Source organism: Neomonachus schauinslandi, chromosome 7, assembly GCF_002201575.2.
Source record: "Neomonachus schauinslandi chromosome 7, ASM220157v2, whole genome shotgun sequence".
NCBI classification, from domain to species: domain Eukaryota; kingdom Metazoa; phylum Chordata; class Mammalia; order Carnivora; family Phocidae; genus Neomonachus; species Neomonachus schauinslandi.
In genome coordinates this window covers 91880567-91904685 of record NC_058409.1, presented here as the reverse complement: position 1 = coordinate 91904685, position 24119 = coordinate 91880567, and the positions used below count along the sequence as shown (strand labels likewise).

At 51.3% G+C, this 24119-nt stretch overlaps 1 protein-coding gene across 2 annotated transcripts; it reads left to right on the top strand.

The window, feature by feature from the left end:
* Positions 1 to 3825: 3825 nt before the first annotated feature.
* Positions 3826 to 6450, top strand: FOXI1 (forkhead box I1). Of its 2 annotated transcripts, none has more exons than XM_021698181.1 (2): positions 3826 to 4402; positions 6173 to 6450. In XM_021698181.1, the coding sequence occupies exons 1-2, from the start codon at positions 3826 to 3828 to the stop codon at positions 6448 to 6450; spliced, it is 855 nt and encodes a 284-aa protein (XP_021553856.1). The 2 variants fall into 2 exon arrangements, with proteins under 2 accessions (XP_021553856.1, XP_021553847.1); XM_021698172.1 differs by having other exon boundaries at positions 5900 to 6450.
* Positions 6451 to 24119: the final 17669 nt, after the last annotated feature.

The window sequence follows — 24119 nt, the reverse complement described above, 5'->3', positions numbered from 1 at the left end:
GAGCGAGCAGAGGCTCAGAGATTCAGCAATGGCAAAGCACTCAGAAAATAGGACCGGAGGTGTTGGATTCTAATTCCAACTCGTCCAACTGCCGCTTGGCTGACTTCTAAGACATTTTGCCCCATTGACAATCCAGTTCCCACTATTTCCATCACAGTGGAATGAAAGTGGTTTTTTCCCCCTTCCAGGGGCACAATTCCTCCTTGAAGCTGATGTTCATTTGGGGAACCTGCCCCTTAAAGGGGCTCAGAATTCCTTGGCCACGCCTCTGAAAGGTCACAGAATCTCTGCACTCCGCGCCCTGCTTTTAAATAGATGGCCACCAGAGGGGGGTATTTATCTGTGTTTCTCGGGCCTCAAGCGCCACCAGAAGCCAAAAAGCAGAGAGAGCACCAAGATCGGAGTCGGCCTGGCTGACGCGGGGACCGGGCTTCCTAAAAGCCCATACGTGGGACAGAGAAGCTGGTCCCCTGGCAAGCCCCAGCATATTCTGAGACACAGCTCTGGTGTGCAGGAAAGGAAGCCCAGACGACAGCCTATTTCCTGGCACACTCCTCCATGCCCTGAGAGTCAAGGCTGGAAGGTGGGGCCCTGGCCAGCCGTGGTCTATGGGGCCTGTGCACCTCCGCCCTTTCGGCAGGCCTTGAGCCGCCTTGGGCTTCTGGACCCAGCAATGGCTATAGCTGACCGCTGGGCACATACCCTACTCCAGAGGCATGGCAGGCCTTCCCTCTTTCCCCAGGCATCACCCCAAATGGCAGGCCTGACCCTGTGAGCGGGTGTGGGAGGGCACGAGATGCCGTAAGCTGCAACCAACTCAGGGCCACAGGCTGCACGTGGGCCAGGCCTCCTAAGACCGACAGGGAGACTCCAATGAGCTTCCTTTAAAAACGCCTCTGCAGAAGGAGACCCCAGCAACAGGCAAAGGGTAGATGAGGGGTTTGAGAGAAAGGCTCCTGACCACTTGGTTGTGAACTTGCCACGTGACTCGAGTGCCTGTCTCCTACCGCAGCGTAGAGGCCACAGCAGGGCTGGGGGGGAAACCCATCGTCAGCCGCAGATGGCGGGGGCTGGTTGTACGGTGGGTGTCTGCACCGAATGTCCCTCTCTCGGTTCCTCCTTTGTAACCTCACCTGCCCCACAGGCCCCGCCCCCCGGGGCTGCTAAAGGAGCAATTAACCCACAAGGGAGCAAACCCAGTGATGAATTGTACATATCAAATGTATATTGACTATAGTATATAATGACTCATATTTATTGAGTGCTTCTCTAGGCACCATGCGAGATGACTGACAATGGTTACATTGATCACCCCACGGATTGCTCACAGCAACCACATGGGTTAAGTGGGATCATTCCCGTTTTCACTTGAGAAAACAGGCTGAGATAAATTAAATCACTTGTTGAGATTTGCACTTAGCCACTCAGCTGGGATTCAAACCCAGGTCCTCCTGATCTCAGAGCCTATGTCTGCTGTAACTCCTCTATCTTGCCCCTGGCTCTACGTTGAATCCCAAAGCAAATCACCCGTGTGCTTGACTTTACTAATTTAAATCAGAAACTGAAAAACAACAATGAAAATCACATCCAATTTTCCATCCAGAAATAATAATTCACAGTTTGGTATTTATATTTATAAATACACGTATGAATCTATAATTTACCATAAGATAGCATTTTATAGGCTGTTTTGTTAATAATGCTATTAGAACATAACATCTTTGCATATTAGAAAATGTTCTACAATCCATTTTTTCAGAGCTTCATAATATGTCTTCATTGGGATGATACCCAATTTATTTAACCAATCCCCTACTGTTGGACATTCAGGTCAGTTACAGTCTGTTATAGTTACAAACACTGCTGTGGTGAATACCCCTGAAGAGAAGTCTTTGCTCTGTTTAATTCTGCAGGATGAATTACCAGAACTGGAGCTGCCAGGTTCATTGTCAGGCCTTGGGTCTATATTGCTGGTCTCTAATGTGCCTGGGCAGTCAGGCCCTTTGGAGTCACTTCGTTCACTGTTCCCTGGTGGGGACAGGTGGTTTCTCAGGACCTGGGAGGACCCCTTCCACCTAGTTTCCTGAACTCATCCTCTGGGCACCAATACACTGCAAATGAGACAAATTTCCTGGCGCTTGGGTTTCCGGAGGGCTGTCTCCTGATGCAGCTCTAGAGAAGAGCAGAGAGCAGGGTGGGGGCCCTCCCTGGGAGGCAGCCCCTCTAGCTGGCGCAGTAAGCGACCTCTTCTTCCACCTCAAGGACCCGTGGGGTCCAGAGGAAGTGAGAGGCAGTTGAATGGGGAGAGGGAAGTAGGGGCAGGAGGGCAGGAGGGAGGTGGCAGCCCCAGAAGCTGGCTGCAACTTTCTTCCAGTCTGCTGATCTGCAGGAGGGAAGTCCTCAGGCCGCTACTGAAGGCTGCTCAGGGACAGCTGCCCACCCTCCTTCCCCCCCAGGCCGACGGCCGGCCTGGCACGAGCGAGGCTGGGGCAAGTCATCCGCAAGCTTCAGGAGAACGGAGCCCAGAGAGGGGAGGGGCTGCCCGGAAGCACGGAGTGGAGGGGGAGCTGCTCCTGCTTCTAGAGCCTGAGGCATAGATGGCACGTTGAGTCCAGGGCTCTCCTCCAGGCCTCAGCTCTGCAGGGCCCCTGCAAGCTGAAACATGAAAGGACTTTGATCAGATTGGGGCCTGGGGGCCTGCGTGACCCCTGCAGCCAGAAAGAACCTTGCACAGTGCAAGTTCTCTCATTTTTCCCTGAAGCCCCTTCACATTCTCTTCCTTCTGTTGCTATCTTGATGGGCCCTGCTGCTCCTCTGGGAGAATCCCCAGGCCTTGTCCATGGCCCTTGTCAGCGTGCCTGCTGGGTGTGTGTGTGTGTGTGTGTGTGTGTGTGTGTGTGCGCGCGCGCGCGCACGCAGAGGGTGCCTATAACCAACCGGCTGCCCTTTTGAAACCTGGCCATAGGCCAGGTTCCTCTCTGCTCTTCGGATTCTCCAGGGCCAGGTTCTTCCCTGGAACCTCCAGAAAGAGTGTCCTCACTTCAGACGACCCAAAGATGTGGCTTCCGATAAAGTTCATATCCAGTCTGGGTGAGGGGGGCAGAGAATGTAGGGTCAGGATGGGCCAGAAGAGGGGGCCAGGGAAGAGGGAAAGAGACACAGAGGAGATGAGAGACAGGAGTGAAAGGGAGTGGGAGAGAAGCAGAGACAGACAGGAGGTGAGCATGAGGGGACAGAGAAGTAGAAAGAGACAGAAACAGACTCAGAGAGTGAGAGGGAGGGAGGGGGGGAAGGAGGGAGGAAGGGAGAGGTGGCCAGAGCAGTGCTTAGGAAAGAAACACTCACGGGAAGGGGGAGAAAGAGCAGGGAAAGAAAATGTGACAGCAAGAAGACAGGAAAGAGACTGGCCAGAGGAGAGAAGGCAGGAGAAGGGGAGAGAAAGGTGAGAAGGAGAGAACCAGAAGAGAGACAGAATGAGGGGGAAACAAGGGGAGCCAAGTGAGGAGAAAGGCAGGAGAGAAAGGGGGGAAACAGGAAAGTAACTGGGAAGAGAGAGAGGGGAGTGGGGTGCCCCAGGCACTGTGGGCATCAGCTACAGCACCGGTCTGAGCACACGCAGTGGGCCTGGCCCGGAGGCCCCCTCCCCTCGGCTGGCAGGGCTGTTGGAGGAGGGGCGGGTCTGCAGCAGGTGGCCGCCCCTGGGTGGGGCCCGCAGGCCAAGCCCGCAGGGGTATAAGTCAGAGGCTGGGCCAGCCGAGCACCTGTCAGGCACAGCTCCCGTGTGCAGGTGCCGGGCAGGTGGCTCCAGCCGAGCCCAGCCCCAGCATGAGCTCCTTTGACCTCCCGGCACCCTCCCCACCTCGTGGCAGCCCCCAGTTCCCCAGCATCGGCCAGGAGCCCCCCGAGATGAGCCTTTACTATGAGAACTTCTTCCACCCACAGGGCGTGCCCAGCCCTCAGCGGCCCCCTTCCTTTGAGGGGGGCGGCGAGTACGGGGCCACCCCCAACCCCTACCTCTGGCTCAACGGGCCGGCCATGACTCCGCCACCGTACCTGCCCAGCACCAACACCAGCCCCTTTCTGCCCCAGGCCTACGGTGTGCAGAGGCAGCTGCTGCCCGGCATGTCTGGGCTGGGGGGCGGTGACCTGGGCTGGCTGCCCATCCCCTCACAGGAGGAGCTGATGAAGCTGGTGCGGCCCCCCTATTCCTACTCGGCTCTCATTGCCATGGCCATCCACGGGGCGCCTGACAAGCGCCTCACCCTCAGCCAGATCTACCAGTACGTGGCCGACAACTTCCCCTTCTACAACAAGAGCAAGGCCGGCTGGCAGAACTCCATCCGCCACAACCTGTCTCTCAATGACTGCTTCAAGAAGGTGCCCCGTGATGAGGACGACCCGGGTAAGGGGGCTGCTGGTGCAGTGTGGGGCAGGGGGCCCAGCCTCTGACACCCCCGAGGAAGGCTCATGTCATTCCTCCCTAGCACCCCATTCTAGAAAGTTCTGACGTGGCTGTGTCCCCTGAGACAGGGGGCTGAGGGTTGTCGGCAGTGAAGGAACCTGGGAGAGCCCTGGAGGAAGGGTTTTGATCCTGGCTGGACGACGGAGCGGTCAGCAACTCCAGGCATTTTAGATCTCTGAGCCTCAGTTTCCCCATCTGAAAAATAGGGATGGTAACAGTGGCTCCTTTGCAGGCCTGTGATGGGGCCATGAGGTCATGCAGGCAGGGACTGGGTGCTAACAAGCACCCATAGTCTACAGTAATTGCCGTGATCACTCTGAGTCCCTGGCACCCAGCTCATATGAAGTCCTCAGGGGGAGCCGGACTAGGCAAAGCCCAAGTGCACTCCCAGACCTCTGGGGAGAGATCTGATTTTGTTAAACATGCATGAAGGGCCATAATGTGCTGCCTGCCCTAGTTACATAATCTCCTTTAACCCATCCCTACAGGTAGCTCTTACTGAACCCATTGTCCAGATGAAGGGAGTGACACTCAGAGGTGAAGCAGCCTGCCCTAGGGGACACAGAATGGAGGGATAGCCCTGGAGCCCGTATCTGAGCAGAGGTCTCTCTAACACCAAGGGCTGTGAACTCTTCCTTTTTAATGATGGATTTCTACAATGCGGGGACATACAGAAAGTAATATATTAAATACTCAGATATGCATTTCCCAGAATTAAAGTCCATTCTTGTTCCCCCACGGGAAGCCAGGGCATGGCTCAGAGCCCCCAGCTCTGGCCGCTAGGAGGCTAGCAGGGGCAGGGCTGGTGGGCCCCCCGGAGAGGACAAGTGTCCAGTCCAATGACTGGCCTCACCCACAGGCCGAGCTCAGGTCCTATCTCCGGCCGGCACTTCCTGGTGACAAAGCCCACCTACACATCTAGCGCCCCCCCTTTCTCACGGTCAGCCTGAGGAAGAAGGGACAGGTACAACTGGCCCACTTTTCAGACTAGGAAACTGAGGCTTGCCCAGAGTCCCTCAGCCAGTTAGGAGCAAAGCCAGGACTCAAGTCCATCCTCAGACTCCCTGCCCAAAACGTTCAGGGAGCTCTGAAGTGTTTCGTGAGTTTTCTTTCACATCAGCCATGGAAGAAGGCCCTCCCTCTCCATCCCCCCTGTACCCGAACTTCTTCCAGAGGCCTGCACTGCGAGTGCTCTCATGGCTTACGCCTCTGTGCCCTCAGAGCGCCCAGTGTGGGGTGGGCTGAAATAAAGCTGCTCGCTGGCACTGGGTGGTTGGTGCGTGCGAGTCCTCTGTTTCTCTGTCCCTGCCTTCTCTTCTGTCTTCTGCATGGGCTTCCTTGGTGTTTACTTGGTGACACCAAGAGAAACACATAAAGAGAAACAGGAGCAAGGCATGTTGTCCAGCTCTCTGCTTACTTCTCCCACTTTTGTACCAGGCAAAGGGAATTACTGGACCCTGGACCCCAACTGTGAGAAGATGTTCGATAATGGAAATTTCCGCAGGAAGAGGAAGAGAAAATCGGATGTTTCCTCCAGCCTGGCCTCTGAGAAGACAGAGAACAGCCTCCTGGAGGGCAGCCCCAAGACCGGGGAGGCCCAGGACATCTTGGACAGTGCTTCACCGGGGACCACCGGCTCTGCAGAGAAGCAGTCCTCCCCTCCCCCGCTGGGCACCCCCTGCCTCAACAGCTTCCTCTCCACCATGACAGCCTATGTGAGCGGGTCCAGCCCAGTGAGCCGTCCCATGGCCACACCAGGACTGAGCCCTGAGCCCACTGACAAGATGGGGCAGAACGTGCTGAACTTCAGCTCCTACACCCCACTCACCAACCTCAGCGGCCACGGGGGTGGGGGCGAGTGGGCCAACCCCATGCCCACCAACGCTCTCGGCTATGGAGGCTCTGTCCTCAACCAGTTCAGCCCTCATTTCTACAACAGCATCAACACAAACAGCATCCTCTACCCCAGGGAGGGCACCGAGGTCTAGAACAGAACGGCTCCCGAACCAGCTGGACATGCATAGGAGAAAAGCAGTCGAGGCCTCCCATGCCAGCATCACTGTGGTCCAAGACCTCTGAGCTGCCCAGACATACCCAGGAAGCTCAGAGGAATTCAGCCTTTTTCTAGAGCATGGTGGAAACCTTCTGCTTATCTCACATACACCCACACTCACACTCACCAAGTCTGCAGCGGCAATACTGGCGCCTGATAACAGTAATCATGGTGGCCATTTGTCGAATACTCACTACGCACCAGGTGCCGTCCTAGGCTCTTCAAAGGCATAATCACACTTACATTTACAGTCACCCTGTGAGATTCCAGTGAACTGCTTCACTTAACAGATGAGGAAACTGAAGCTCCAGGAAGTTAGGTAACTTTCCCAGGACCTCACAAACTAGTAAGGGGCAGGGCCAAGAGTGGGGTCCAGGTCTATATGACCCCCGAAGTCTGGGCCAGCAGAGGCAGGGATGGGGCAGTTGGTCAAGCAGCTAAGGAAGGTCAGTGTGAAAGCTGCTTGTGGCAGGCACATCCTCTACCTTCTGGCTGTCCTTCAAAATTTAGCCCTAGCCCCGGGCACATCTCATCCTGGTCTAAGTCCTTATTCTGTGGCTCCCAACTTACCTGTAGACACTCCTTTTGCTGCCACCCGAGGAGGGAAGCCCGGGCCCGTGAAGGACAGTGGTCCCACCTCTCCCCCCAGAGGGACATTGCTTCCCCAGCCCCAGAGAGCGTGAGCAGGGCAGGGAGAGGAGTGAGGCACCGCATCCCCCGCCCCAGCCCTGTCCACCTGCAAGCCCAGCTTCCTGTGCGCACGTCAAGGACCAGTGAGCTGAAAGTGGCTGAGTCTTCCAAGAGAAAGAAGGCTGAATGAGCGCTTCCTTTTTTAGAGCCTGGGAGAGGTGAATGTCGGAGAAAACAATGCCTCAAGGAAGGGGGCTGTGGCCCACTGCACAGGGCCCCACGCCTGCAGCTCCTGAGACTCTTCTCGTTTTTACATGTACTTTACATGCCTGTGATGTGTCATCACAACACACCCTGGGAAGTGTTTTTGTTTTCTTATTTTCTTTTGAATTAAAAAATGTTTAAAAGCACCATGTGTGTCCCTTCCTTATGGGTTTTCCTGTCTTTTAGCTGCTGGTCAATTAAACATGGAGCCAAATGCAGCCTGGAGCCAAAGGCTTTTGGGACGGGAGACAGAGAAAGAATGGGTATCAAGGCTTTTGTCTTCCTCCCTGCTGGCATGGAGACAGGGCGGAAGTCCCCAGTGAAAAGAGGGACACTTGCAGGGATGGGGTAGGTGCATGGAGGAAACTGTCTGTATTGAGCCCCAAACAGGGACTGGGCTTGTCCGCATCTTTGTAGCTCAAGCCAGCCTCATAGCCGTGCTGACGATGTAATTCCCCCTAACAGCCCTGGGAAGGGGGCGGTACTGGTCCCATTACACAGAGGGGAAAACTGAGGATCAGTGGGGGTAGAGCCACTTGCCTGGAGTCCACAGCCAGTCCACGCCCAGAGCATCTGGCTGTGGCACCTCGGACATGGCTACGCCCGGTGGCAATGACACCAGGACCGTTGGCTCTGATTCACTGAGGGCTGAGCACTGGGGGCCAAGTGCTCTGCAGGTGGGAGCTCCTTTATGCTCCCCGGGTGTGTGCACCGTGATGCGCCCCGCTGCTGGAGGACTTGTGCATGGTGGCCGGAGGCTGCTGGTTGGAGTCTCCTCCTGGGGCGTGCATGCAGGGGGTTCGAGCCAGGGCCCTGTGGCCCCCTGCACAAGCCCGGCCAAGCTGCCCACTCAGACTCGAGCAGGGGCGCTCTTTCCCTGGGGCAACAGAGGTCAGATGGAAACAGCTACAGTCACAATAACAACGATGACAATCACAATAACACTCATGGCAGGTTTACTATGTGTCAGGCACAGCGTCAGGACTTGGCCTGCTTTATTGCATTTAATCCTCAAAATGACCCGGTGCCACCAATTGTATTATCTCCGTGTTAGAGGTGAGAAAACTGAGGCCTGGAGAGATTCCGTAACTTGCTCCAGGACACAGGGCCAGAATCCAAACGCAGAGCCACCGCACGGTGCCTGAAACTCCCCGCTGCGCCCAGCGCTGGGAGCCCAGGACTCAACGCGAGCCATGTCAGGCAAGCTGCGGAGAGAAAGGCCTGCTTGGAAACCCCGCAGCTTCTTTCCTGGAGAACCCCTCTCTGCAGGGAGCCAGACTTCTGGCGGCAGAGGCGGGACAGTGGCTGAGGGGAGTGGAGGGAAGTGACACGGTGTCAGCGAGTAAAAGCCCTAGAAGACTCCCAACAGGCTGAGCCCTGTACAGACAGAACACCCCGGGAGGCTGGGGCAAGAAGGGACTTCACAGACGTCGCCAGGGAGACGGGGCAGAGGCAGAGACGACTTGCGGTTCTTAGGCCCTGACCAGGATTTTTGGTCACGCTAGATCCCACTGCCACTGACTGCCTCAGCTGACCCTGCAATTCCGCTCTCCATATAGATAACGGCACCCCTGCTCTGCAGGCCGCACCCCTTTCCCAGCAGGCCCGCCGTGAGGGCAGTCTGGGCAAGGCGTGGGGTGGGGAGGGGCCTGGGCCCCCAGCCTGGCTGACGGGGAGGTGGTGGCTTAGACTCGAGGCCACAGCACCCGTGGAGGCCAAGCCTCCATTCCTCCTCAGCCCGGGATTTAGCGGGGACAGCAGTGAACAGAATGTCCGCAGGGCTGTGACAACACAAAGACCTTGCCCGCTCTGGACCATGACTCTCGAGTGCGGGGAGCTCCCGGAGGCAGGCCCGGAGCTCACAGGAAAGGACACGCAAGAGGCCCAGGTCAAGAGGAGGACGTCCTGGTCAGCTTACACAGGCAGTTTCCTACCCCTCTTTTGGTGCTCTTCCTCTGAGAAGAAACGAGAGCTGGCGAGAGGATGAAGGAGGGCTATCCACCAAGCATTCAACCCTGTGCAGAGCGCTCTGGCTGGACACTGCATTTATTACCTGCCCGCCCCCCGCTCCAGTCTGGCTCTCCACTGACCACAGGGCCTCCAAGACCAATAAAGGGTCTGAGAAGAGGGCTTGCTGTGTGTGGGACAGCCCAGGCAGGCTGGAAAGGGGAAAACAGGGAAGCCAAGGAAGAGCGGAGAGGGGAGCCAAGAATGAAAGGACCATCTTCGCTCTCCCCTCCCGATATTCATTCTCCCGAGCTCCCAAACTGAAAGGTGACCCTAGGGGGGAGTAATGTCTATTGAGCAGCTAGTATGTGGCCAGCACCATTGGGATTTGGAGATTTAGCAGTGAGCAATAGGCAGGCCCACCCAAAAGGGGCTCCTGGGCTGGCAGAGAGACGGACGACCAGCTCCCTGCGGCATGGGCTCTGCCGGGCACGGAGGAGGCGCTCACACAGGGGAGGGGTCAGGTGGGCTCACTGCAGTCCATGACAGCTGAACTAGGTCTTTAGGACCAGTAGGATTTCTCCTTAGGAAAGGGAGAAGGGAGGAGCATTGCCGACAGAGGTAGAATCTATGCAAAGGCCAGGAGATGAGAGAGAGAGATGCAAGTGGTTCAAGAGGGCAGCAGCGTAGTGAGAGAAGGAAGCAGAGCCGGGAGCAGGGGTGGGACCACAGGGCCCTGGAATCCCTGGGATCCTGCTAAGGGGATGACTCTCGGGGGGAGAACAGGCCAAGAGATCTTAGGGACCATTTCGAGGGTGTGCATGAAAATGTCTAATGTGCGTCTCTTCTGGCCTAGGAATTCCTCTCCTGGCAATTTTATTTTTGAAGCTGAGCATGCACAGATTTTGTGCAAGAATGGCCATCTCAGGGGGGCTCCTGCTAGTGAAGCGGTGGGGTAACTTGCATGTTCGTGAGCAAAACACTCAGCAAATAAGCAGTGGCCCACAACGATCACGGGACAGTGTGCAGCTGATGAACGGGATGAGCTAGATCCAGCAGATCTCCCTGAAAGATGCCGACGAGGCGCTGGAAGGGGAGAAGGTGGGGAGCACGTGATGAGACTAGATGTCAAATACCTGATGTATGCAAATATATGCTCCGCGTGTTTAAATGTGTGGAGCAAAATACACACAAAGAGAAAGGAGGGGAAGAAGATCAAGAGGGCTAATGAGAAAGAAGGAAAACAAAACAGAAAGGGGGACGAGAGAAGGAAAGGAGAAGAAAGGGGACTTGGGAAGGTATCCGATCAGGTTAATAATCATCTTAAAATGGGTAGAGGTTTCCTTTTTCTTTTCTCTTTTTCTCTATAGTCTCCCCTCTCTCCCTTTCTCTTTTTTGCTCCCTTGTCCCTATTTTCTCATTTTTTTAAGGTAACAAACATTTGTTGTTATTATAAGAAGAAAGACATGAAGCCAACAAAAGTTAAAAGAACCGAACTCCTCCCAGCTCACCCACCACCCACCCCCAGGGTCAGCAGGAGACAACAGCAAGGCCAAGTCTCAGCCCCCTGCCTGGTGCTAGGGCAAGAAAGAGGGACTTGTAATTTGCGTGCCCCTCTCCTTAAACTCCACGGAGCTCCCAGGCCCTCCTGTGGACCTACAGGAAGCACAACCCACCGTTCTGTCCTCAAATGTCGCTAGCAAGGCTGACTGCCACGGGCCAGGCCAAGAACTCTCTAGAACACTCATCCGTCTGTGCACTCACTTCTGGAAACCCTCATTGGGTGCAAAGCCCACACAGTCTTGGGAGTCACACAGACTGGGTTCAAATCTACCATCTGTGTGACCTCCTCCTGGACCCTCAGTTTCCTTACTTATAAAATGGGAATAAGCCCACACAGAGTTGCCATGAGGAATAAATGAAATAAGATTGTAAGGCACCAGGCACTGGGCAATCACTCGATAAACAGTGGCTTTTATGACTAAGTCACATCCTCAGACCCAAACGACGTCACGGAGCCTTCATTCGACTGGCTCACTCCTTCTGCAGCTCCGAAGAAGCTGGACATCCCCCGTACTCATTTCTAAGAGCTGTTCTAACAAATTACCACCAACTGGGTCGACGAAAACAACAGAAACGTATTCTCTCCCAGTTCTGAAGGCTAAATCGGAACCAAGGTGTGGGCTGGGCGGGACTCCCTCCAAAAACTCTAGGAAAGAGTCCTTCCTTGCCTCTTTCTAACTTCCAGTCACCAGCAATCCTCGACGTTTCCTCGCTTGTAGACACATCACTCCAATCTCTGCCTCCCTCTTCACACAATCTCCTCCATGTGTCTGTACCTGTGTGTTTCTTCCTTTTCTTGCAAGGACAACAGTCATGTTGGGTTTAGGGTCCAGTATGACCTCATCTTAACTTTACTAGTTATATCTATAAATACCTTATTTCCAAATAACATCACAGTCTGAGTTTCTGAGTGTACATGAATTTTGGGGGGATGTTATTTAACCCAGTGCACCCCCCCCAGTGCTTGGCAATGTTGGCACTATGCTCAGTGAACTATCATTCCATAACCCTTGACGTTGGGTCAACTAAACATGCCATCCTGCCTTGGACCCAAGAGTCTGCTTACACAGGTCAAAGGGCCTTTGTTAGCAAACCCTTATTGCAAGGGGCCCTTCCCCTCTGGCACCAGACACTCCAGTCCTTGAGGTGGCCCATGGTGAGCCTCCCATCTGCAAAGGCTTCTGGTATTGGTGGACAGGTGACGGAGAAGAGATTTAGCCCATCCTTCCTGAACCTAGAAGCCCTGGGGCCATGGGTGAGAGGACTGCTTCTTCTGCCCTGGGTATGTTCACTGCATGGGCTAGAGCAGAGTCAAGGAATGCACATTTATCGGGTCTCAAATATGGTGCTTTTTACCTAGGACCCTATTTAAGTTGCACAGCAAACGACTGAGTAATTCTCAGCCTAATGCTAAGGACAAGGAACCAAGAATCAGAGAGTGCAATTTGGCTCAGATCACAGGCTAGTAAATGCTAGAGCTGGGATATCAGAATTCACAATCTTAGACACTAATTAGCCATCACCTTAGCCTTCAAGGGTTAAATGAGAATGTACACGTGAAAATGCCTGGCACACGGGAGGTGGTCAGGAGAGTCTGTCTCTCTGAGTAACCCCCTTCTAGGTCCCCCCCCGCCCCCATCCCGGCCAGCAGCTCTTGCTCTCCAATGGCCCGGTGACGAGGAAAAGGCTATACAATCTGGGTCATGCTATACAAGCTTGTTCTTTCCTCCTTAATGGCCGGAGGCCAAGGACCAGAGGAGCTGGGGCAGGGACATGGAGGCAATCCTTACCCAGGCACACGGCCCGCCTTCTGCATCGGTGCTGGGATGGACTGGCTGCCTCTGGAAACCTCATCTGTCTCGCCTGCAAGGACACGGCAGCCTTCTTCCCCACCTCGGTGCTTTGCACAGGTCACTGAACTTCAGCCTGTGGTCACTGGGCTTCAAAGGACCTATGCTGTCCCCAGTGTGGACCAGCACACTTAGCAGCTCTTCCCAGAGCCCCATGGCTCCTCCCCAGCTGTGGCTCCCAGGATCCAGAACAATCCTCAGAGTTCCCAGCACACAACACCGGAGAAAATGAGACAGAACCTCTCAATGTCCCAAGATTTACATTTCCTGCGGACAACCAGCTGCTGGCTTTACCTTGGAGAAAAGGCTCAGAAAGATGGCATGAGAGTCCCTACTTCTGCTCCCTGTGACAGAGAGCGTGGGAAGGACGGTCGGCTCGCAGCTACCCAGAGGCGCTAATTCCCCTTCACCCACATCTGCTCCTGCCACTTAACACTGCACACCTCAAAGCACGCCCTCTCCCTCCAAGCCTCAGTTTCCCCTTCTCCAAAATAAGCATGGATTTGGACATGGGATATGAACGTGCTTTAGAAACCTCTAAGTGCTGATGCAGGTGAGGGCTTATGTTAACAGCTTGTATGGTTTTAGCTCCTGTCATGAGCCAGAATCTAAAATCCCATGAGGTAGGCATTATTCTCCTTATTTACTAGGTAAGGAAAGGTGTCTTAGAGACACTGTTTTGCTCACATTCCCACAGAGGCAAGACTTGTGCCCAGGTCTGGCTGGCTCACAGGGTCTTTCAATAATACAAATAATAGGGGTAACAGTAATCCTAATCTTCATAAGAGGACTGCCTCGCCAGGACCGGGCTGCTCAGAACAAATTGCTGGGTACCAGACACCCAGGCACCCGGATGGCGGTCCTTCCCTCCTGCCAAGTTCTGTGACCAGGTCCTCCCTCCTGGCTGGGCCCTGCCCTGCCAGCTTCCTTCATGTGCCTCATCTCTAGGGAGGAGGGAGGGAAGGTGCAGGAGAGAGGACACAGCAGACAAGAAACCCACTGTGCATTCTGGAAAGTGACTGCCTCAGTCCAAACCCCGGCTCCTGCCACTGTCCCCGAGACCTCAAGTTTCTCATCACGTGTATAGCGGTGATCACCTCACCCTCCTCACCATTCACGGAGTGGGGTAGCTGATGGGGCAGAGGGAGAGTCTCTCTAAGCATCAGTGAAGTCCAACAGCGTTTCCGAGGCACACGGGGCACACAGCATGGCCCACACAGGATGATTTTAGGTGACCCATGGACAAGGCATTAAATGACACTGATCCGTGGGTGAAAGTTTGTCTTTTCCCCATTCAGGCCTGGTTTCAGCTGAGGAGAAATCCCCAGCTGGGCGCCTGCCTGCCCGTCTTCAGCACCTCCCTAATCTTGCTAATCTCCCTTTTTCACACAAGCTCACAGCCCTTTGAGGAGATGATATCCAACAATAATTGAATAACAGTTTGTTTTATTGTGTTTGTTTTTACAGTTACCTTCTCTCCACAGCAAGTGATGCTGGTTCACTTTCCAAAGGAATGACATAAAGGTCAAATCTGTTTATTTGAGAGAACCGTGAGTCGGTGTCAAGAAAACATGTTAAGTGAATGAGAGTACAGGGGATATATGATTACGGTGCAAAACAAACCAAAACAAAAACAAGCAAAAGTAGTGCCTGAGGGATGAATGTGGGCAAGTCTGCGTGGCTGGAGGTAAAGTGTCAGACCTGCTCCAGTCCCTGAGAGTTGTTTGAAATGGCAGCTCTCTTCTGGTCCTTTCCTAGAGGGGACAGCCCTGTCTGTGCCTGGCTGAAGCAGGTGGTCTCTCCTGTGAGACCCTTGAGGTATCTGTTCTATCAGGGTTATGGAGCGACTTGCATTCTGGAAGGAGTAGATGGGCCGGCACGTGTGGGAGATGTTGCCAGCAGTGATAAAGGCCCTCACCTCAAGCAAGCCTGGTCCCTCGTCACCTGCATGGATCCTCCCCTTGACCTGCTCTCAGTAACAGGTTACAGATAAGGCCTTGGCTTCCTGGCCCTGTCCCCAGGCTGGGGCCTCAAGGACCTGCAGTAAGCAAGAATCTGTGGTGGCTCCCCTCACTGTGGTTTTTTGTGTTTCTTTTTTATTTTATTTTTTTAAGATTTTATTTATTTATCGGAGAGAGAGAGAGAGCACACAAGCAGGGGGAGCAGGAGAGGGAAATCAGGCTCCGCGCTGAGCAAGGAGCCCAATGCAGGACTCAACCCCAGGACCCTGGGATCATGACCTGAGCTGAAGGCAGATGCTTAACCAGCTGAACCACCCAAGCATCCTTGTTTTTTTTGTTTTTGTTGTTGTTGTTATTTTTTTGAGAGAGAGAGAGAGAGAGAGCATGAGTGGGGGGGAGGGGCAGAGGGAGAAGCAGACTCCCCACTGAGCAGGGAGCCCGACACGGGACTCGATCCCAGGACCCTGGGACCATGACCCAAGCTGAAGGCAGACACCTAACCAACTGAGCTACCCAGGCACATCGCCCGCCCCCCACTGTTTTCTAACGAGCCCATAGAAAGAACACAATTGGTTGACTGGCTGCCTGGGTCACAAAGACAAGGAGCAAGAAAATGCACTTCAAAAATGACTATATTCCCATGGTCCTACATCAGATCACTTAACACTGTGAACATGACAATACTCCCCAGACTGATCTAGAGATTCAGTGTGATTTCCGCTAGGATCCCCAATGATTATGTTGTAGAAATTGACAAGCTGATTCTAAAATTCATATGGACCTAGAAGGAATCCAGAAGAAACAAAACAATCCTGAAAAAAAAAAAAGAATGAAGTAGAAGGACTTCCACCTCCTGATTTCAAAACTTACTACAAAGCAACAGTAATTAAGACAGTGCCTCACTGACACAAAGATAGTTGTAGGGACCAATGAAACAGGGTTGAGAGACATATACACCTGTTGTCTGCTCATTTTGACAAGGGTACAAAGACCATTCAATGGAAGGAAAAAAAATATTTTCAGCAAATGAGGCTGCAACAGCTGGACAGCCACATAAGAATGAATGTTGAACCCTTACCCCACATCATATACATAAATTAACTCAAACAGGATCAAAGACCTAAGTTTTATTTATTTATTTATTTATTTATTTATTTATTTATTTATAACATATAATGTATTATTTGCTTCAGGGGTACAGGTTTGTGATTCATCAGTCTTGCACAATTCACAGCGCTCACCATAGCACATACCCTCCCCAGTGTCTATCACCCAGTCACCCCATCCCTCCCACCCCCCTCCACTCCAGCAACGAAGTCTTAAGTTTAAGAACTAAAAGTATATGAATCTAAGTAGAAGGCATAGTAAACTTCACAGTCTTGGGTTTGGCAAAGAATTCTGTGATCTGACCCCAAAAGCAAAAGCAACAAAGAAAAAGACAGATAAATAAGACTTAACTAAAATTAAAGACTATGTGCTTCAAAAGACACCAACAAGAGAGTGCACAGACACCCCACAGAGTAAGAGAAAATATTTGCAAATCATGTATCTAGTCAGGGACTTGTATCTAGAATGCGTAAAGAACTCTTACAACTCAATAACAAAAAAGACAACCTATTTGTAAAACAGACAAAGGATTTGAATAGATATTTCTCCAAGGAAGATTTACAAATGGTCAATAAGAACGTGAAAAGATGCTTGCAAACATTAGTCACCAGAGAAATGCAAATCAAAACCACAGTAAGATACCACGTCACCCCACAAGGATGGCTAGACTCACTCACACCAAACACGGCACAGGTGGTGCCCCTGTGTGTCTTGGAACAAAGGGAAGCTTCTCCTTATAAACCCGAAGGATGGGGTCGCTGAGGGGGGTGGAGTGGGGAGGGAGAGTCTAGAGAGAGGGATTTTCTTTAGCAGCTACTCTGTGCCAGGTGCCGAACTGGGTGTAGAAGCCACAGCAGGGGACCTAACTTCTAATGGGAGAAACCGCTAATAAACGCGAGCAGGTTATATGATTACACTGACATGTAATACCAGGCCGGGGGGGTGATCATTGCTCTGAAGGAAACACAAGCAGGGTCAGGGCTCAGACAGTGACATTAGAGCAGGGACTTGGGACGTGAAGGAGCCGGCCACACAGACAGCTGAAAGAGGCCACGCCAGCAGGGCAGCAGGGCCCTGGAGAGAGAAAGAGCACAGCACGTTTGAGGAACAACCATCAGACCAGGGTGCTCAGTCAACAAGGTGAAGGAGCAGAAACCAGCGGGACCTCACAGGCCTTGGCAACAGTTTGGATTTCTTCACAGCTAAAGGGGAGAGCGATGGGGGCAAGAGTTCGTGTGGCGGGAAAGCTGGAAGAGAGAAAGCTCAGGACACTTGGAAGGGCTCACACCCACCCAGGAGCCGCCCGCAGCACCCCTGAATGTGTCTGCCAATTAAAGGGCAGCCAGCAACACTGCAAACTGGCTGCTTTTTCCCAAAACACAGATGGAGATAGCCTGGTTTCCAGGAGGGCGGGGACGACACCTGGTCCAGTTTCGGTAAATCCTTCTTATGCAAAATTCCAGCTCCTGCTCAATCACCAAAGCCTCTGTCGTCTTGCACATGAAACTCTGGCCTCACAAGATGTACCAGGCAAAGAGGGAAACAAAGTCCCTGCGTGACAAAGTGGACAAACTCCAGCCCCGCCACTCACGGGCGGGGTGAACTCGGGTGGGTCCCTTCCCTCTGAGCCCCAGTCCTCTCTTCTGGACAGTGGGGCGGCCATGCCTCATTTATGGAGTTGTTCATGATTCATCAAGATTGGGTTGTTTTTGAAAACACTTTGTGCAGGGTCAGGTCATTTATTTACTCATTTGTTTTCCGTATCCCTGTCTAGACTGTAGAGTGCTTGAGAACAGGGTGCTGTCTAGTTCAGCTCAGCCGTCCCAGGGCAGAGCACAGAGCCCGCACCCAGGAAGCACTCCACAATTATTTGCTCAGCGTATGAGTAGCATATGCTTATGAGCTATCTGCAAATAGAACATCGGATGCAGCTTTATGATCTTTTGTTTCTGAATATTACAGAAGATTTTTCTCCGTTGGGTCCAAATGACCACTGCATGATTTGTATTATAAGGTTACTAGCAATGATACTTTCCATGAACTTTCTCTCCAAATGAGCAGATCTGCCTGTGATTCTGTTAATGTATCCCAATTGCCTTTGGATTTTCTACCCAATCTGTTGATTTGGGTGAAATATATGAAATAATCAGTGTCTACCCCAATACCTACTGTAGAAAACAAATGAAATTAATATCTTTAATTAATGCATTTATTCACTCATTCTTTTTCTCGGTAAATACTTGTAGAACCTCCAAATATTTTGAATATTTAGAATATAGTAAATACTTGAGAACCTTCAAGTGGACTGTGGGACTGAGCATGGAATAGGTCTCTCATAGTCCCTGCCATCCAGGGGCCTATATTCTAGTAGGAGAAACAGGCATAAATCAACTCCTTAGACAAAAAATTAACTAACTGTAATTGAGATCAGAGCGAAGAAGGCCAAGTCCAGGTGCTATGAGTATGTGCATCAAGGCCCCTAACTTGGAACGAGGTATCAGGGAAGGCTTCTGTGACGAGGTGGGTTTGGGGCTGAGCCTGACTGGAGAGAGGAGAGGAGACCTCTGAGCCAGGCAGGACAAGTCACCACAAGACCGAATCCTGTAAGAGTCTTGCATTTGTTTTAGTTTTTTTTTTAAAGATTTTATTTATTTATTTGAGAGAGAGAGAGAGCGAGCGAGCACAAGCAGGGGGTAGTGGGAGAGGGAGAAGCAGGCTCCCTGCTGAGCAGAGAGCCTGACATGGGCTCGATCCCAGGACCCTGAGATCACGACCTAAGCCGAAGGCAGATGCTTAACTGACTGAGTCACCCAGGTGCCCCTGAGAGAGCGTTGCAGTTTTGAGAATTGGAAGGGAGGCCAACAACGGGGAAAGGGATACATGACAATGTTGGAGGTTTGGTGGGGGCAAGTCAGGCAGGGGTTTGTGGACCTGAGAAAGGACTTGGAGTCAATCTAAAAACAAGGCAACACAATCAAAGTGGTTGAATTCAGGTAAAGATAGAAATATCTATCTTCTGAAATCACTCTGGCTAATGTTTCTATGAGATTTTGTGCATTTCCGTGTGTTCAAAACTGGAATCCTATGCTTGATCTTCACAGCAGTCTTGCAAGGTCAATGGTGTGGTCAGCTCAGACTGTCTTTCATGTCACAGACGAGGAAACTGAGGCACGGGGACATGAGAGAGCTTGATAAGAGCTTGACTAGACGGGGCAAAGTGTTTAACTCTGAATTCCAGCCTTAGGAGCAGCCTGACTCCATCAATGAATAAATGGAGTGTGGGAAGGAGTAGTGGAGGATGTCTCATGTTCTCTCTCTGCAACTCTCCCTAAGGTTATTGAAAATGTGAATCTGCAGTGGGGCAAGCTGAGTAGGTGTGAGCAGGAAGTCAGCTGTTGGCAGACCTCAGAGCAGGTGGTTCAGCCATCCTTTCTTCCCAGTGCTGGGGGTTTCAGCATTAAAACCCCCGCTGGGGAAGGACACCTGGTCCACAGCTTGTCTCCTGTCTGCTCCCACTCAGGGTCCCTCATCTCCTAACAAAAGTACATCCCCTTAGTTTCAGAATTAACTGAATGATGATCATCAGTGTCCATTCAGACAATTGTGCTTGTCTGCTCTGTACCTGACTTTTCCCTTGGAAACAGCTGCGGGGTGGGCAAACAATTCAGGGCTAGCCAATGGGGCTTAGTGCTGATCTCTCCTTGACCCTGATCAATAAATGTTTTCTAAATGTAATAAAATTTAATGACTCTAATAGAACTCTTCTGGTTGCAAGTGACAGAAAATCCCACCCAAGAAAATTTCATTGACTCACATAACAAACACTTCCCATCCTAGGGTTGGCTGCTCTCCCACCACGACCAGCAGGTGCAGACCTCTAGGGACATGAATGCACATGGTCAGAGCCTTGGGCTTAAGGAACAAAGGGCACTAGATGGTCTGGATTTGGGGCAGGATTTGGGCATCTTATTTGCAGCCACAGAAACTCACTATGTATATTGATAAGTGGAAAAAGACACAAAAGAAGGCTCTTGAATGACCCATAGATTCTAAGATCAGGCCCAAGAACCAGGTTCGGGAGAAAGGCAAGGGCTAGGAATGCCGGGTATAGGAATTGCAGTCTGGGTCAGCCGCTGGGGCCCTGTGTTTAGAATCACAGTGCTGATGCCTTGCTACTCCTCTAGGAGTAGTTCCGGACCCAGGCTGTCCCCTCAAACTCAAAGCCCAAGGGGCAACATGCACTTGATGAAGCTGGGTCTTGCACACCCACCCTGCCTGGATAGGAGAGGTGGCATCCAAGCCCTGCTTCCTTCTAAGACTCACATAGAATTCTTCCCTAATAAAAAAGGACTTGGATGCAAATCTAGGGGAAAAAGTAACAAATATCCATTTTAAGAAGTGAGCTGAATAAGAGCCTTGTGGGAGCTCACATTCAAATGCCTTCAGAGTGAGGTGAGCATATGTCTCTGCTAAAGACATCCAAATTCAACTTTAGAAATTACTCTTTTGGATAGAAAAACCATGTCAGATTCAGCTGTGAGCCACCAATATGTAAGGAAACCTAGGCTTCATTCTTCGGGTAATGGGAAGCCATAGAAGGATTTAAGCAGGAGAGGAGAGGCATGTGGTCAGACCTGCATTGAGAAAGGTCCCTATGGCTGCTGTGGGGAGAGTTGCCGGGCAAGAGAGAGGAGTCCCAGGAAACTGAGAGAGAGAGAGAGAGAGAGAGAGAAAGGCTGTGGAGTTTGGAAGGAGGGGTGGATTTGAGACATTTCTTTTTTTTTGAGAGTAGAGGGGGAATGGGCCCAGAGAGAGGAAGAGAGAGAATCTTAAGCAGATTCCACGTCCAGTGTGGAGCCTGACATGGGGCTCTATCTCACAACCCTGAAATCATAACCTGAGTTGAAATCAAGAGTCAGACACTTAGCCAACTGAGCCACACAGGTGCCCCAGATTTGAGACATTCTTAAAAGTAAAAGGCAGCAGGATTGGGTGACTGAAGCTCCAAGGGCCGTTGGGGGTGAGGGAGAGGTAGGAGTCAAGAACCCCCCATATTCCTGGCTTAGGAGACCAAACGTCCTCCAACACTTCCTCCAGAGTACTTCATTTCTATTAGCAAGGAAAGGATATTGTAAAGGCCAAATTACACAACTGAAGAGGAAATCCAAGGCAGAGGGAAGAATAGAAAGGACTGTGGGCTCAACAGTGTGATTCATTATTACTCTGTAAGGTAAGAAGAAGAAAAAAGAATTGATCCTGGATGAAGAAATTGGGTTTGGCTAAGCCTGGGGCTATGGGAGGTGAGTCTGCTCCAGAATCCTTGGGAGCATGCGGTTGAGGGGTGAGGGGGAAGGAGGGGAGGATGTGGCTGCAAGTGCTTACAGAGACATTTTGTCCGAGACCAGGGATGGGCAAGTCTAGAGAACTGGGTTTATTGCTCAGAAGGAAGTAGTACATTGGCAGTACTCAGTGCTAGCCCTGAAGAGGTGCCTCACTGCCAACTAAGCTGAAAACAAATCATCGGGATAGCCTGGTGCTAACTCAACCTGAGCCCCATCTTGTGCAGATGAGGAGATGCAGATGGTGAGAAATGGAGCAACTTGAGAAGGTTACACAGGAAGTGCTGGAGTGTAAGTGAAATCTCTAAATCTCAGCTCCAGATTGCGGACTCCCAGCAGAATCCTGTGCCCCTAAGCCACCTGGACCTGGGGGTTGTGATTTATGCCAAATAGGATCTCCCACTGGTCTAGCCACTAGCACCATGTTTGATAAATGTTTACATAAAGGAATTAATTTTCCATCGGTTTGATATCACTTGATTCATGGAGTGACCGGGATGAATTATATTTCTCCTGTGGAGATCCAGAGCAGAGGAGAGGAAAATCAATGAGCTCTTGGTGAGTCAGAGAAGCTTCCTTGAGAGTATTAAGTGGAGTATCAGATATGCCAAGAGGGCAGAAGAGAACCATCCAGGAGGCCAGGACAAGGGATGCATTTTAATAGGTCTTCCTGTTCATTTTTTATGCCCGCTAAGGGTGGTGAGAACATTCGAACCGAAACTTGACTATGGTCTGTAAAGGATTGCTAGGCTCTGTATGGATGTAAGACAACCTAGGATACAGAGTTGGGCGACCAAAATAATAAAACTTCTGGCATAGTCTAGGTCAAATGTCAGCAAACTTTTTCTGTAAAGAACCAGATAGCAAACATTTTAGGCTTTGCAGGCCAAGAGGCAAAATTTAGGACACTGTAAAGGGGCGAGAGAGAAAAAAAAATCTCCCGAATTTTTGTTAAAGAAAAAATATAATGACTATAAATGAGTCCAAATTTTTGAAATACAGTTCCACTAATGGGGAAGATGAGATTCTTTCATTGGGATAATATTTCATTTAATAGGGATTCAAAGTGAGTATCACCTATCATCAAAACAATTGCAAATGTTCATCTGTTAATGCTGATGTGCAAATCGATTTTACACACTTCGCATTTGACAGTGTCATGAGGCATCCGTGAGATTTGTAGCACACCCAGCAAAGGTACTAAGCTACTAGAGCACCAGCAACTGCTCAGCTCTGCAGAGCACAAAAGCCACCATGGAGTGTAGGTAAATGAAGGTGTCTTGTTCTAATAAATATTTATGGACACTGAAATTAGACTTTCATACAATTTTCACGTGTCCCCAGGTAACTTTCTTTTGATTTTTCAAAATCACTTAAGAATGTAAAAACCATTCTTAACGTGTGGCCAGACGAGAAGAAGCAGTGAGCCAGATCTGGCTCACAGACCATGATCTGGCATGAAAGATGAAGCTGTTGATAATCAGGATTGTCAAGGGACATCTCTGATATTCTACAGAGGGCCCTAATATCAGACTGGCAGGGGAGAAGCACCTTGGAGGAAGGCCTAAGAATTGAGATTATATGGGACTAGAAATAAGGAGTTTTGAGGCTCCCGGAGGCTCGGGAAGACGCCAGCCTTAGTTCTGGAATGAGGGTTCTCCAGACTGCTCCCGACTTGATGCGTTTGGCAGGACTTGACCAATGCTCTCGTGGCTCAAGACGCCTTCAACTCTGGAAGCCTGATCGTGGATTTCATTTCAGTCTGTGTGGCCATGCCAGGCCCCCAAAGTCTTAAACACATGGGGTTACCGAAGGACTAAGAGCTGTCTAAAAAGGACAACCTCCCAGACTCCTGAGACCAAGGTAGCAGCTGGGTTGAGGTGCAGAGAGCAGCATTTAGTGCTTAGAAAACCACCCTTATCTCTAGCCGCTCAGGTGGAGTGTGCCACCTGTTTATGAGTAAACTAATGGTCTAATCTCAGCTGGAGGCAAAGTAATGGGGCAAGGCAGGTTTGGAGAACACCCAGGCTGTGCTGCCCCACGTTTAACCCTTCCTAGGCAACAGCAGGTGAGTGTATAAGCACCACCCCAACTGAAAGACCCTTAACCTAAGCCCCCGTTTTTAGCAGGTTCCGACAGGAGAGGGGAGAGCCCCGCTCCAAACCACAACAATTCAGCCCACCCATGGTCCTGCCAACTCAAAGCTGATTTTGCAGCTTTTAATAACCATGGAACAGCTGAGAAAAGCACTGAGTTATTTAATCATGCAGCAAATAACCACTAAGCACCTACTGTATGCTGGGCACTATTAGGGATGCAGCATGAACAAGATAAGCATCATCTAGCTATGTTCAAATGGAAAGATTCTCAAATGACCCCTTGGCCCCACCTCTGTGTCAAGGCAGACAGTGTATTATTGTCCCCATTTCACAAAAGAATTAGTTGCCATGCACAGTGTCACCCAGGAAATAAGGGTAGAAAGTGGACGAGAACTTAGGTCTCCTTGGTCTGAGCATAAAATTTCCACTTTGTTAAGATAGACTTATTGCCTCACTTTGCCCTCCTTCGTGATTGTGATCCTGTGCCAAACTGTTTGGGGTGCTTGGGATGTGAAGACAAAGAAGCTCATCCCCCTTCCCCAAGGAGTCTATGTCTGAGGGGATGACAGGGACCCTGGGCTCTACTCCCATACACAGAGCCAGTGAAGGAGCACTCAGAGGGGAGTCCTCAGTGAGGAGGCTGAGCCATAGGATGGCGGAGAGACAGACCTTTCACTTATTAGGTCACCTTGGGTAAGCGGCACTCCTTTCGATGCCTCAGTTTCCTTGTCTGTTAAATGGGTATAACAACAGCACCTACTTCACTGGGTGGTTGTGATGGGCTGAATTAAGGTACATGTGAAGAATTTGACACAGTGCCAGAATGGTACAGAGTTAGCACTCA

Coding starts and splice junctions, on each gene's coding strand:
- FOXI1 (XM_021698172.1), top strand. CDS start 3,826: ATGAGCTCCTTTGACCTCCCGGCACCCTCCCCACCTCGTGGCAGCCCC. Junction 4,403..5,899: donor CCGTGATGAGGACGACCCGG/GTAAGGGGGCTG, acceptor CTTTTGTACCAG/GCAAAGGGAATTACTGGACC.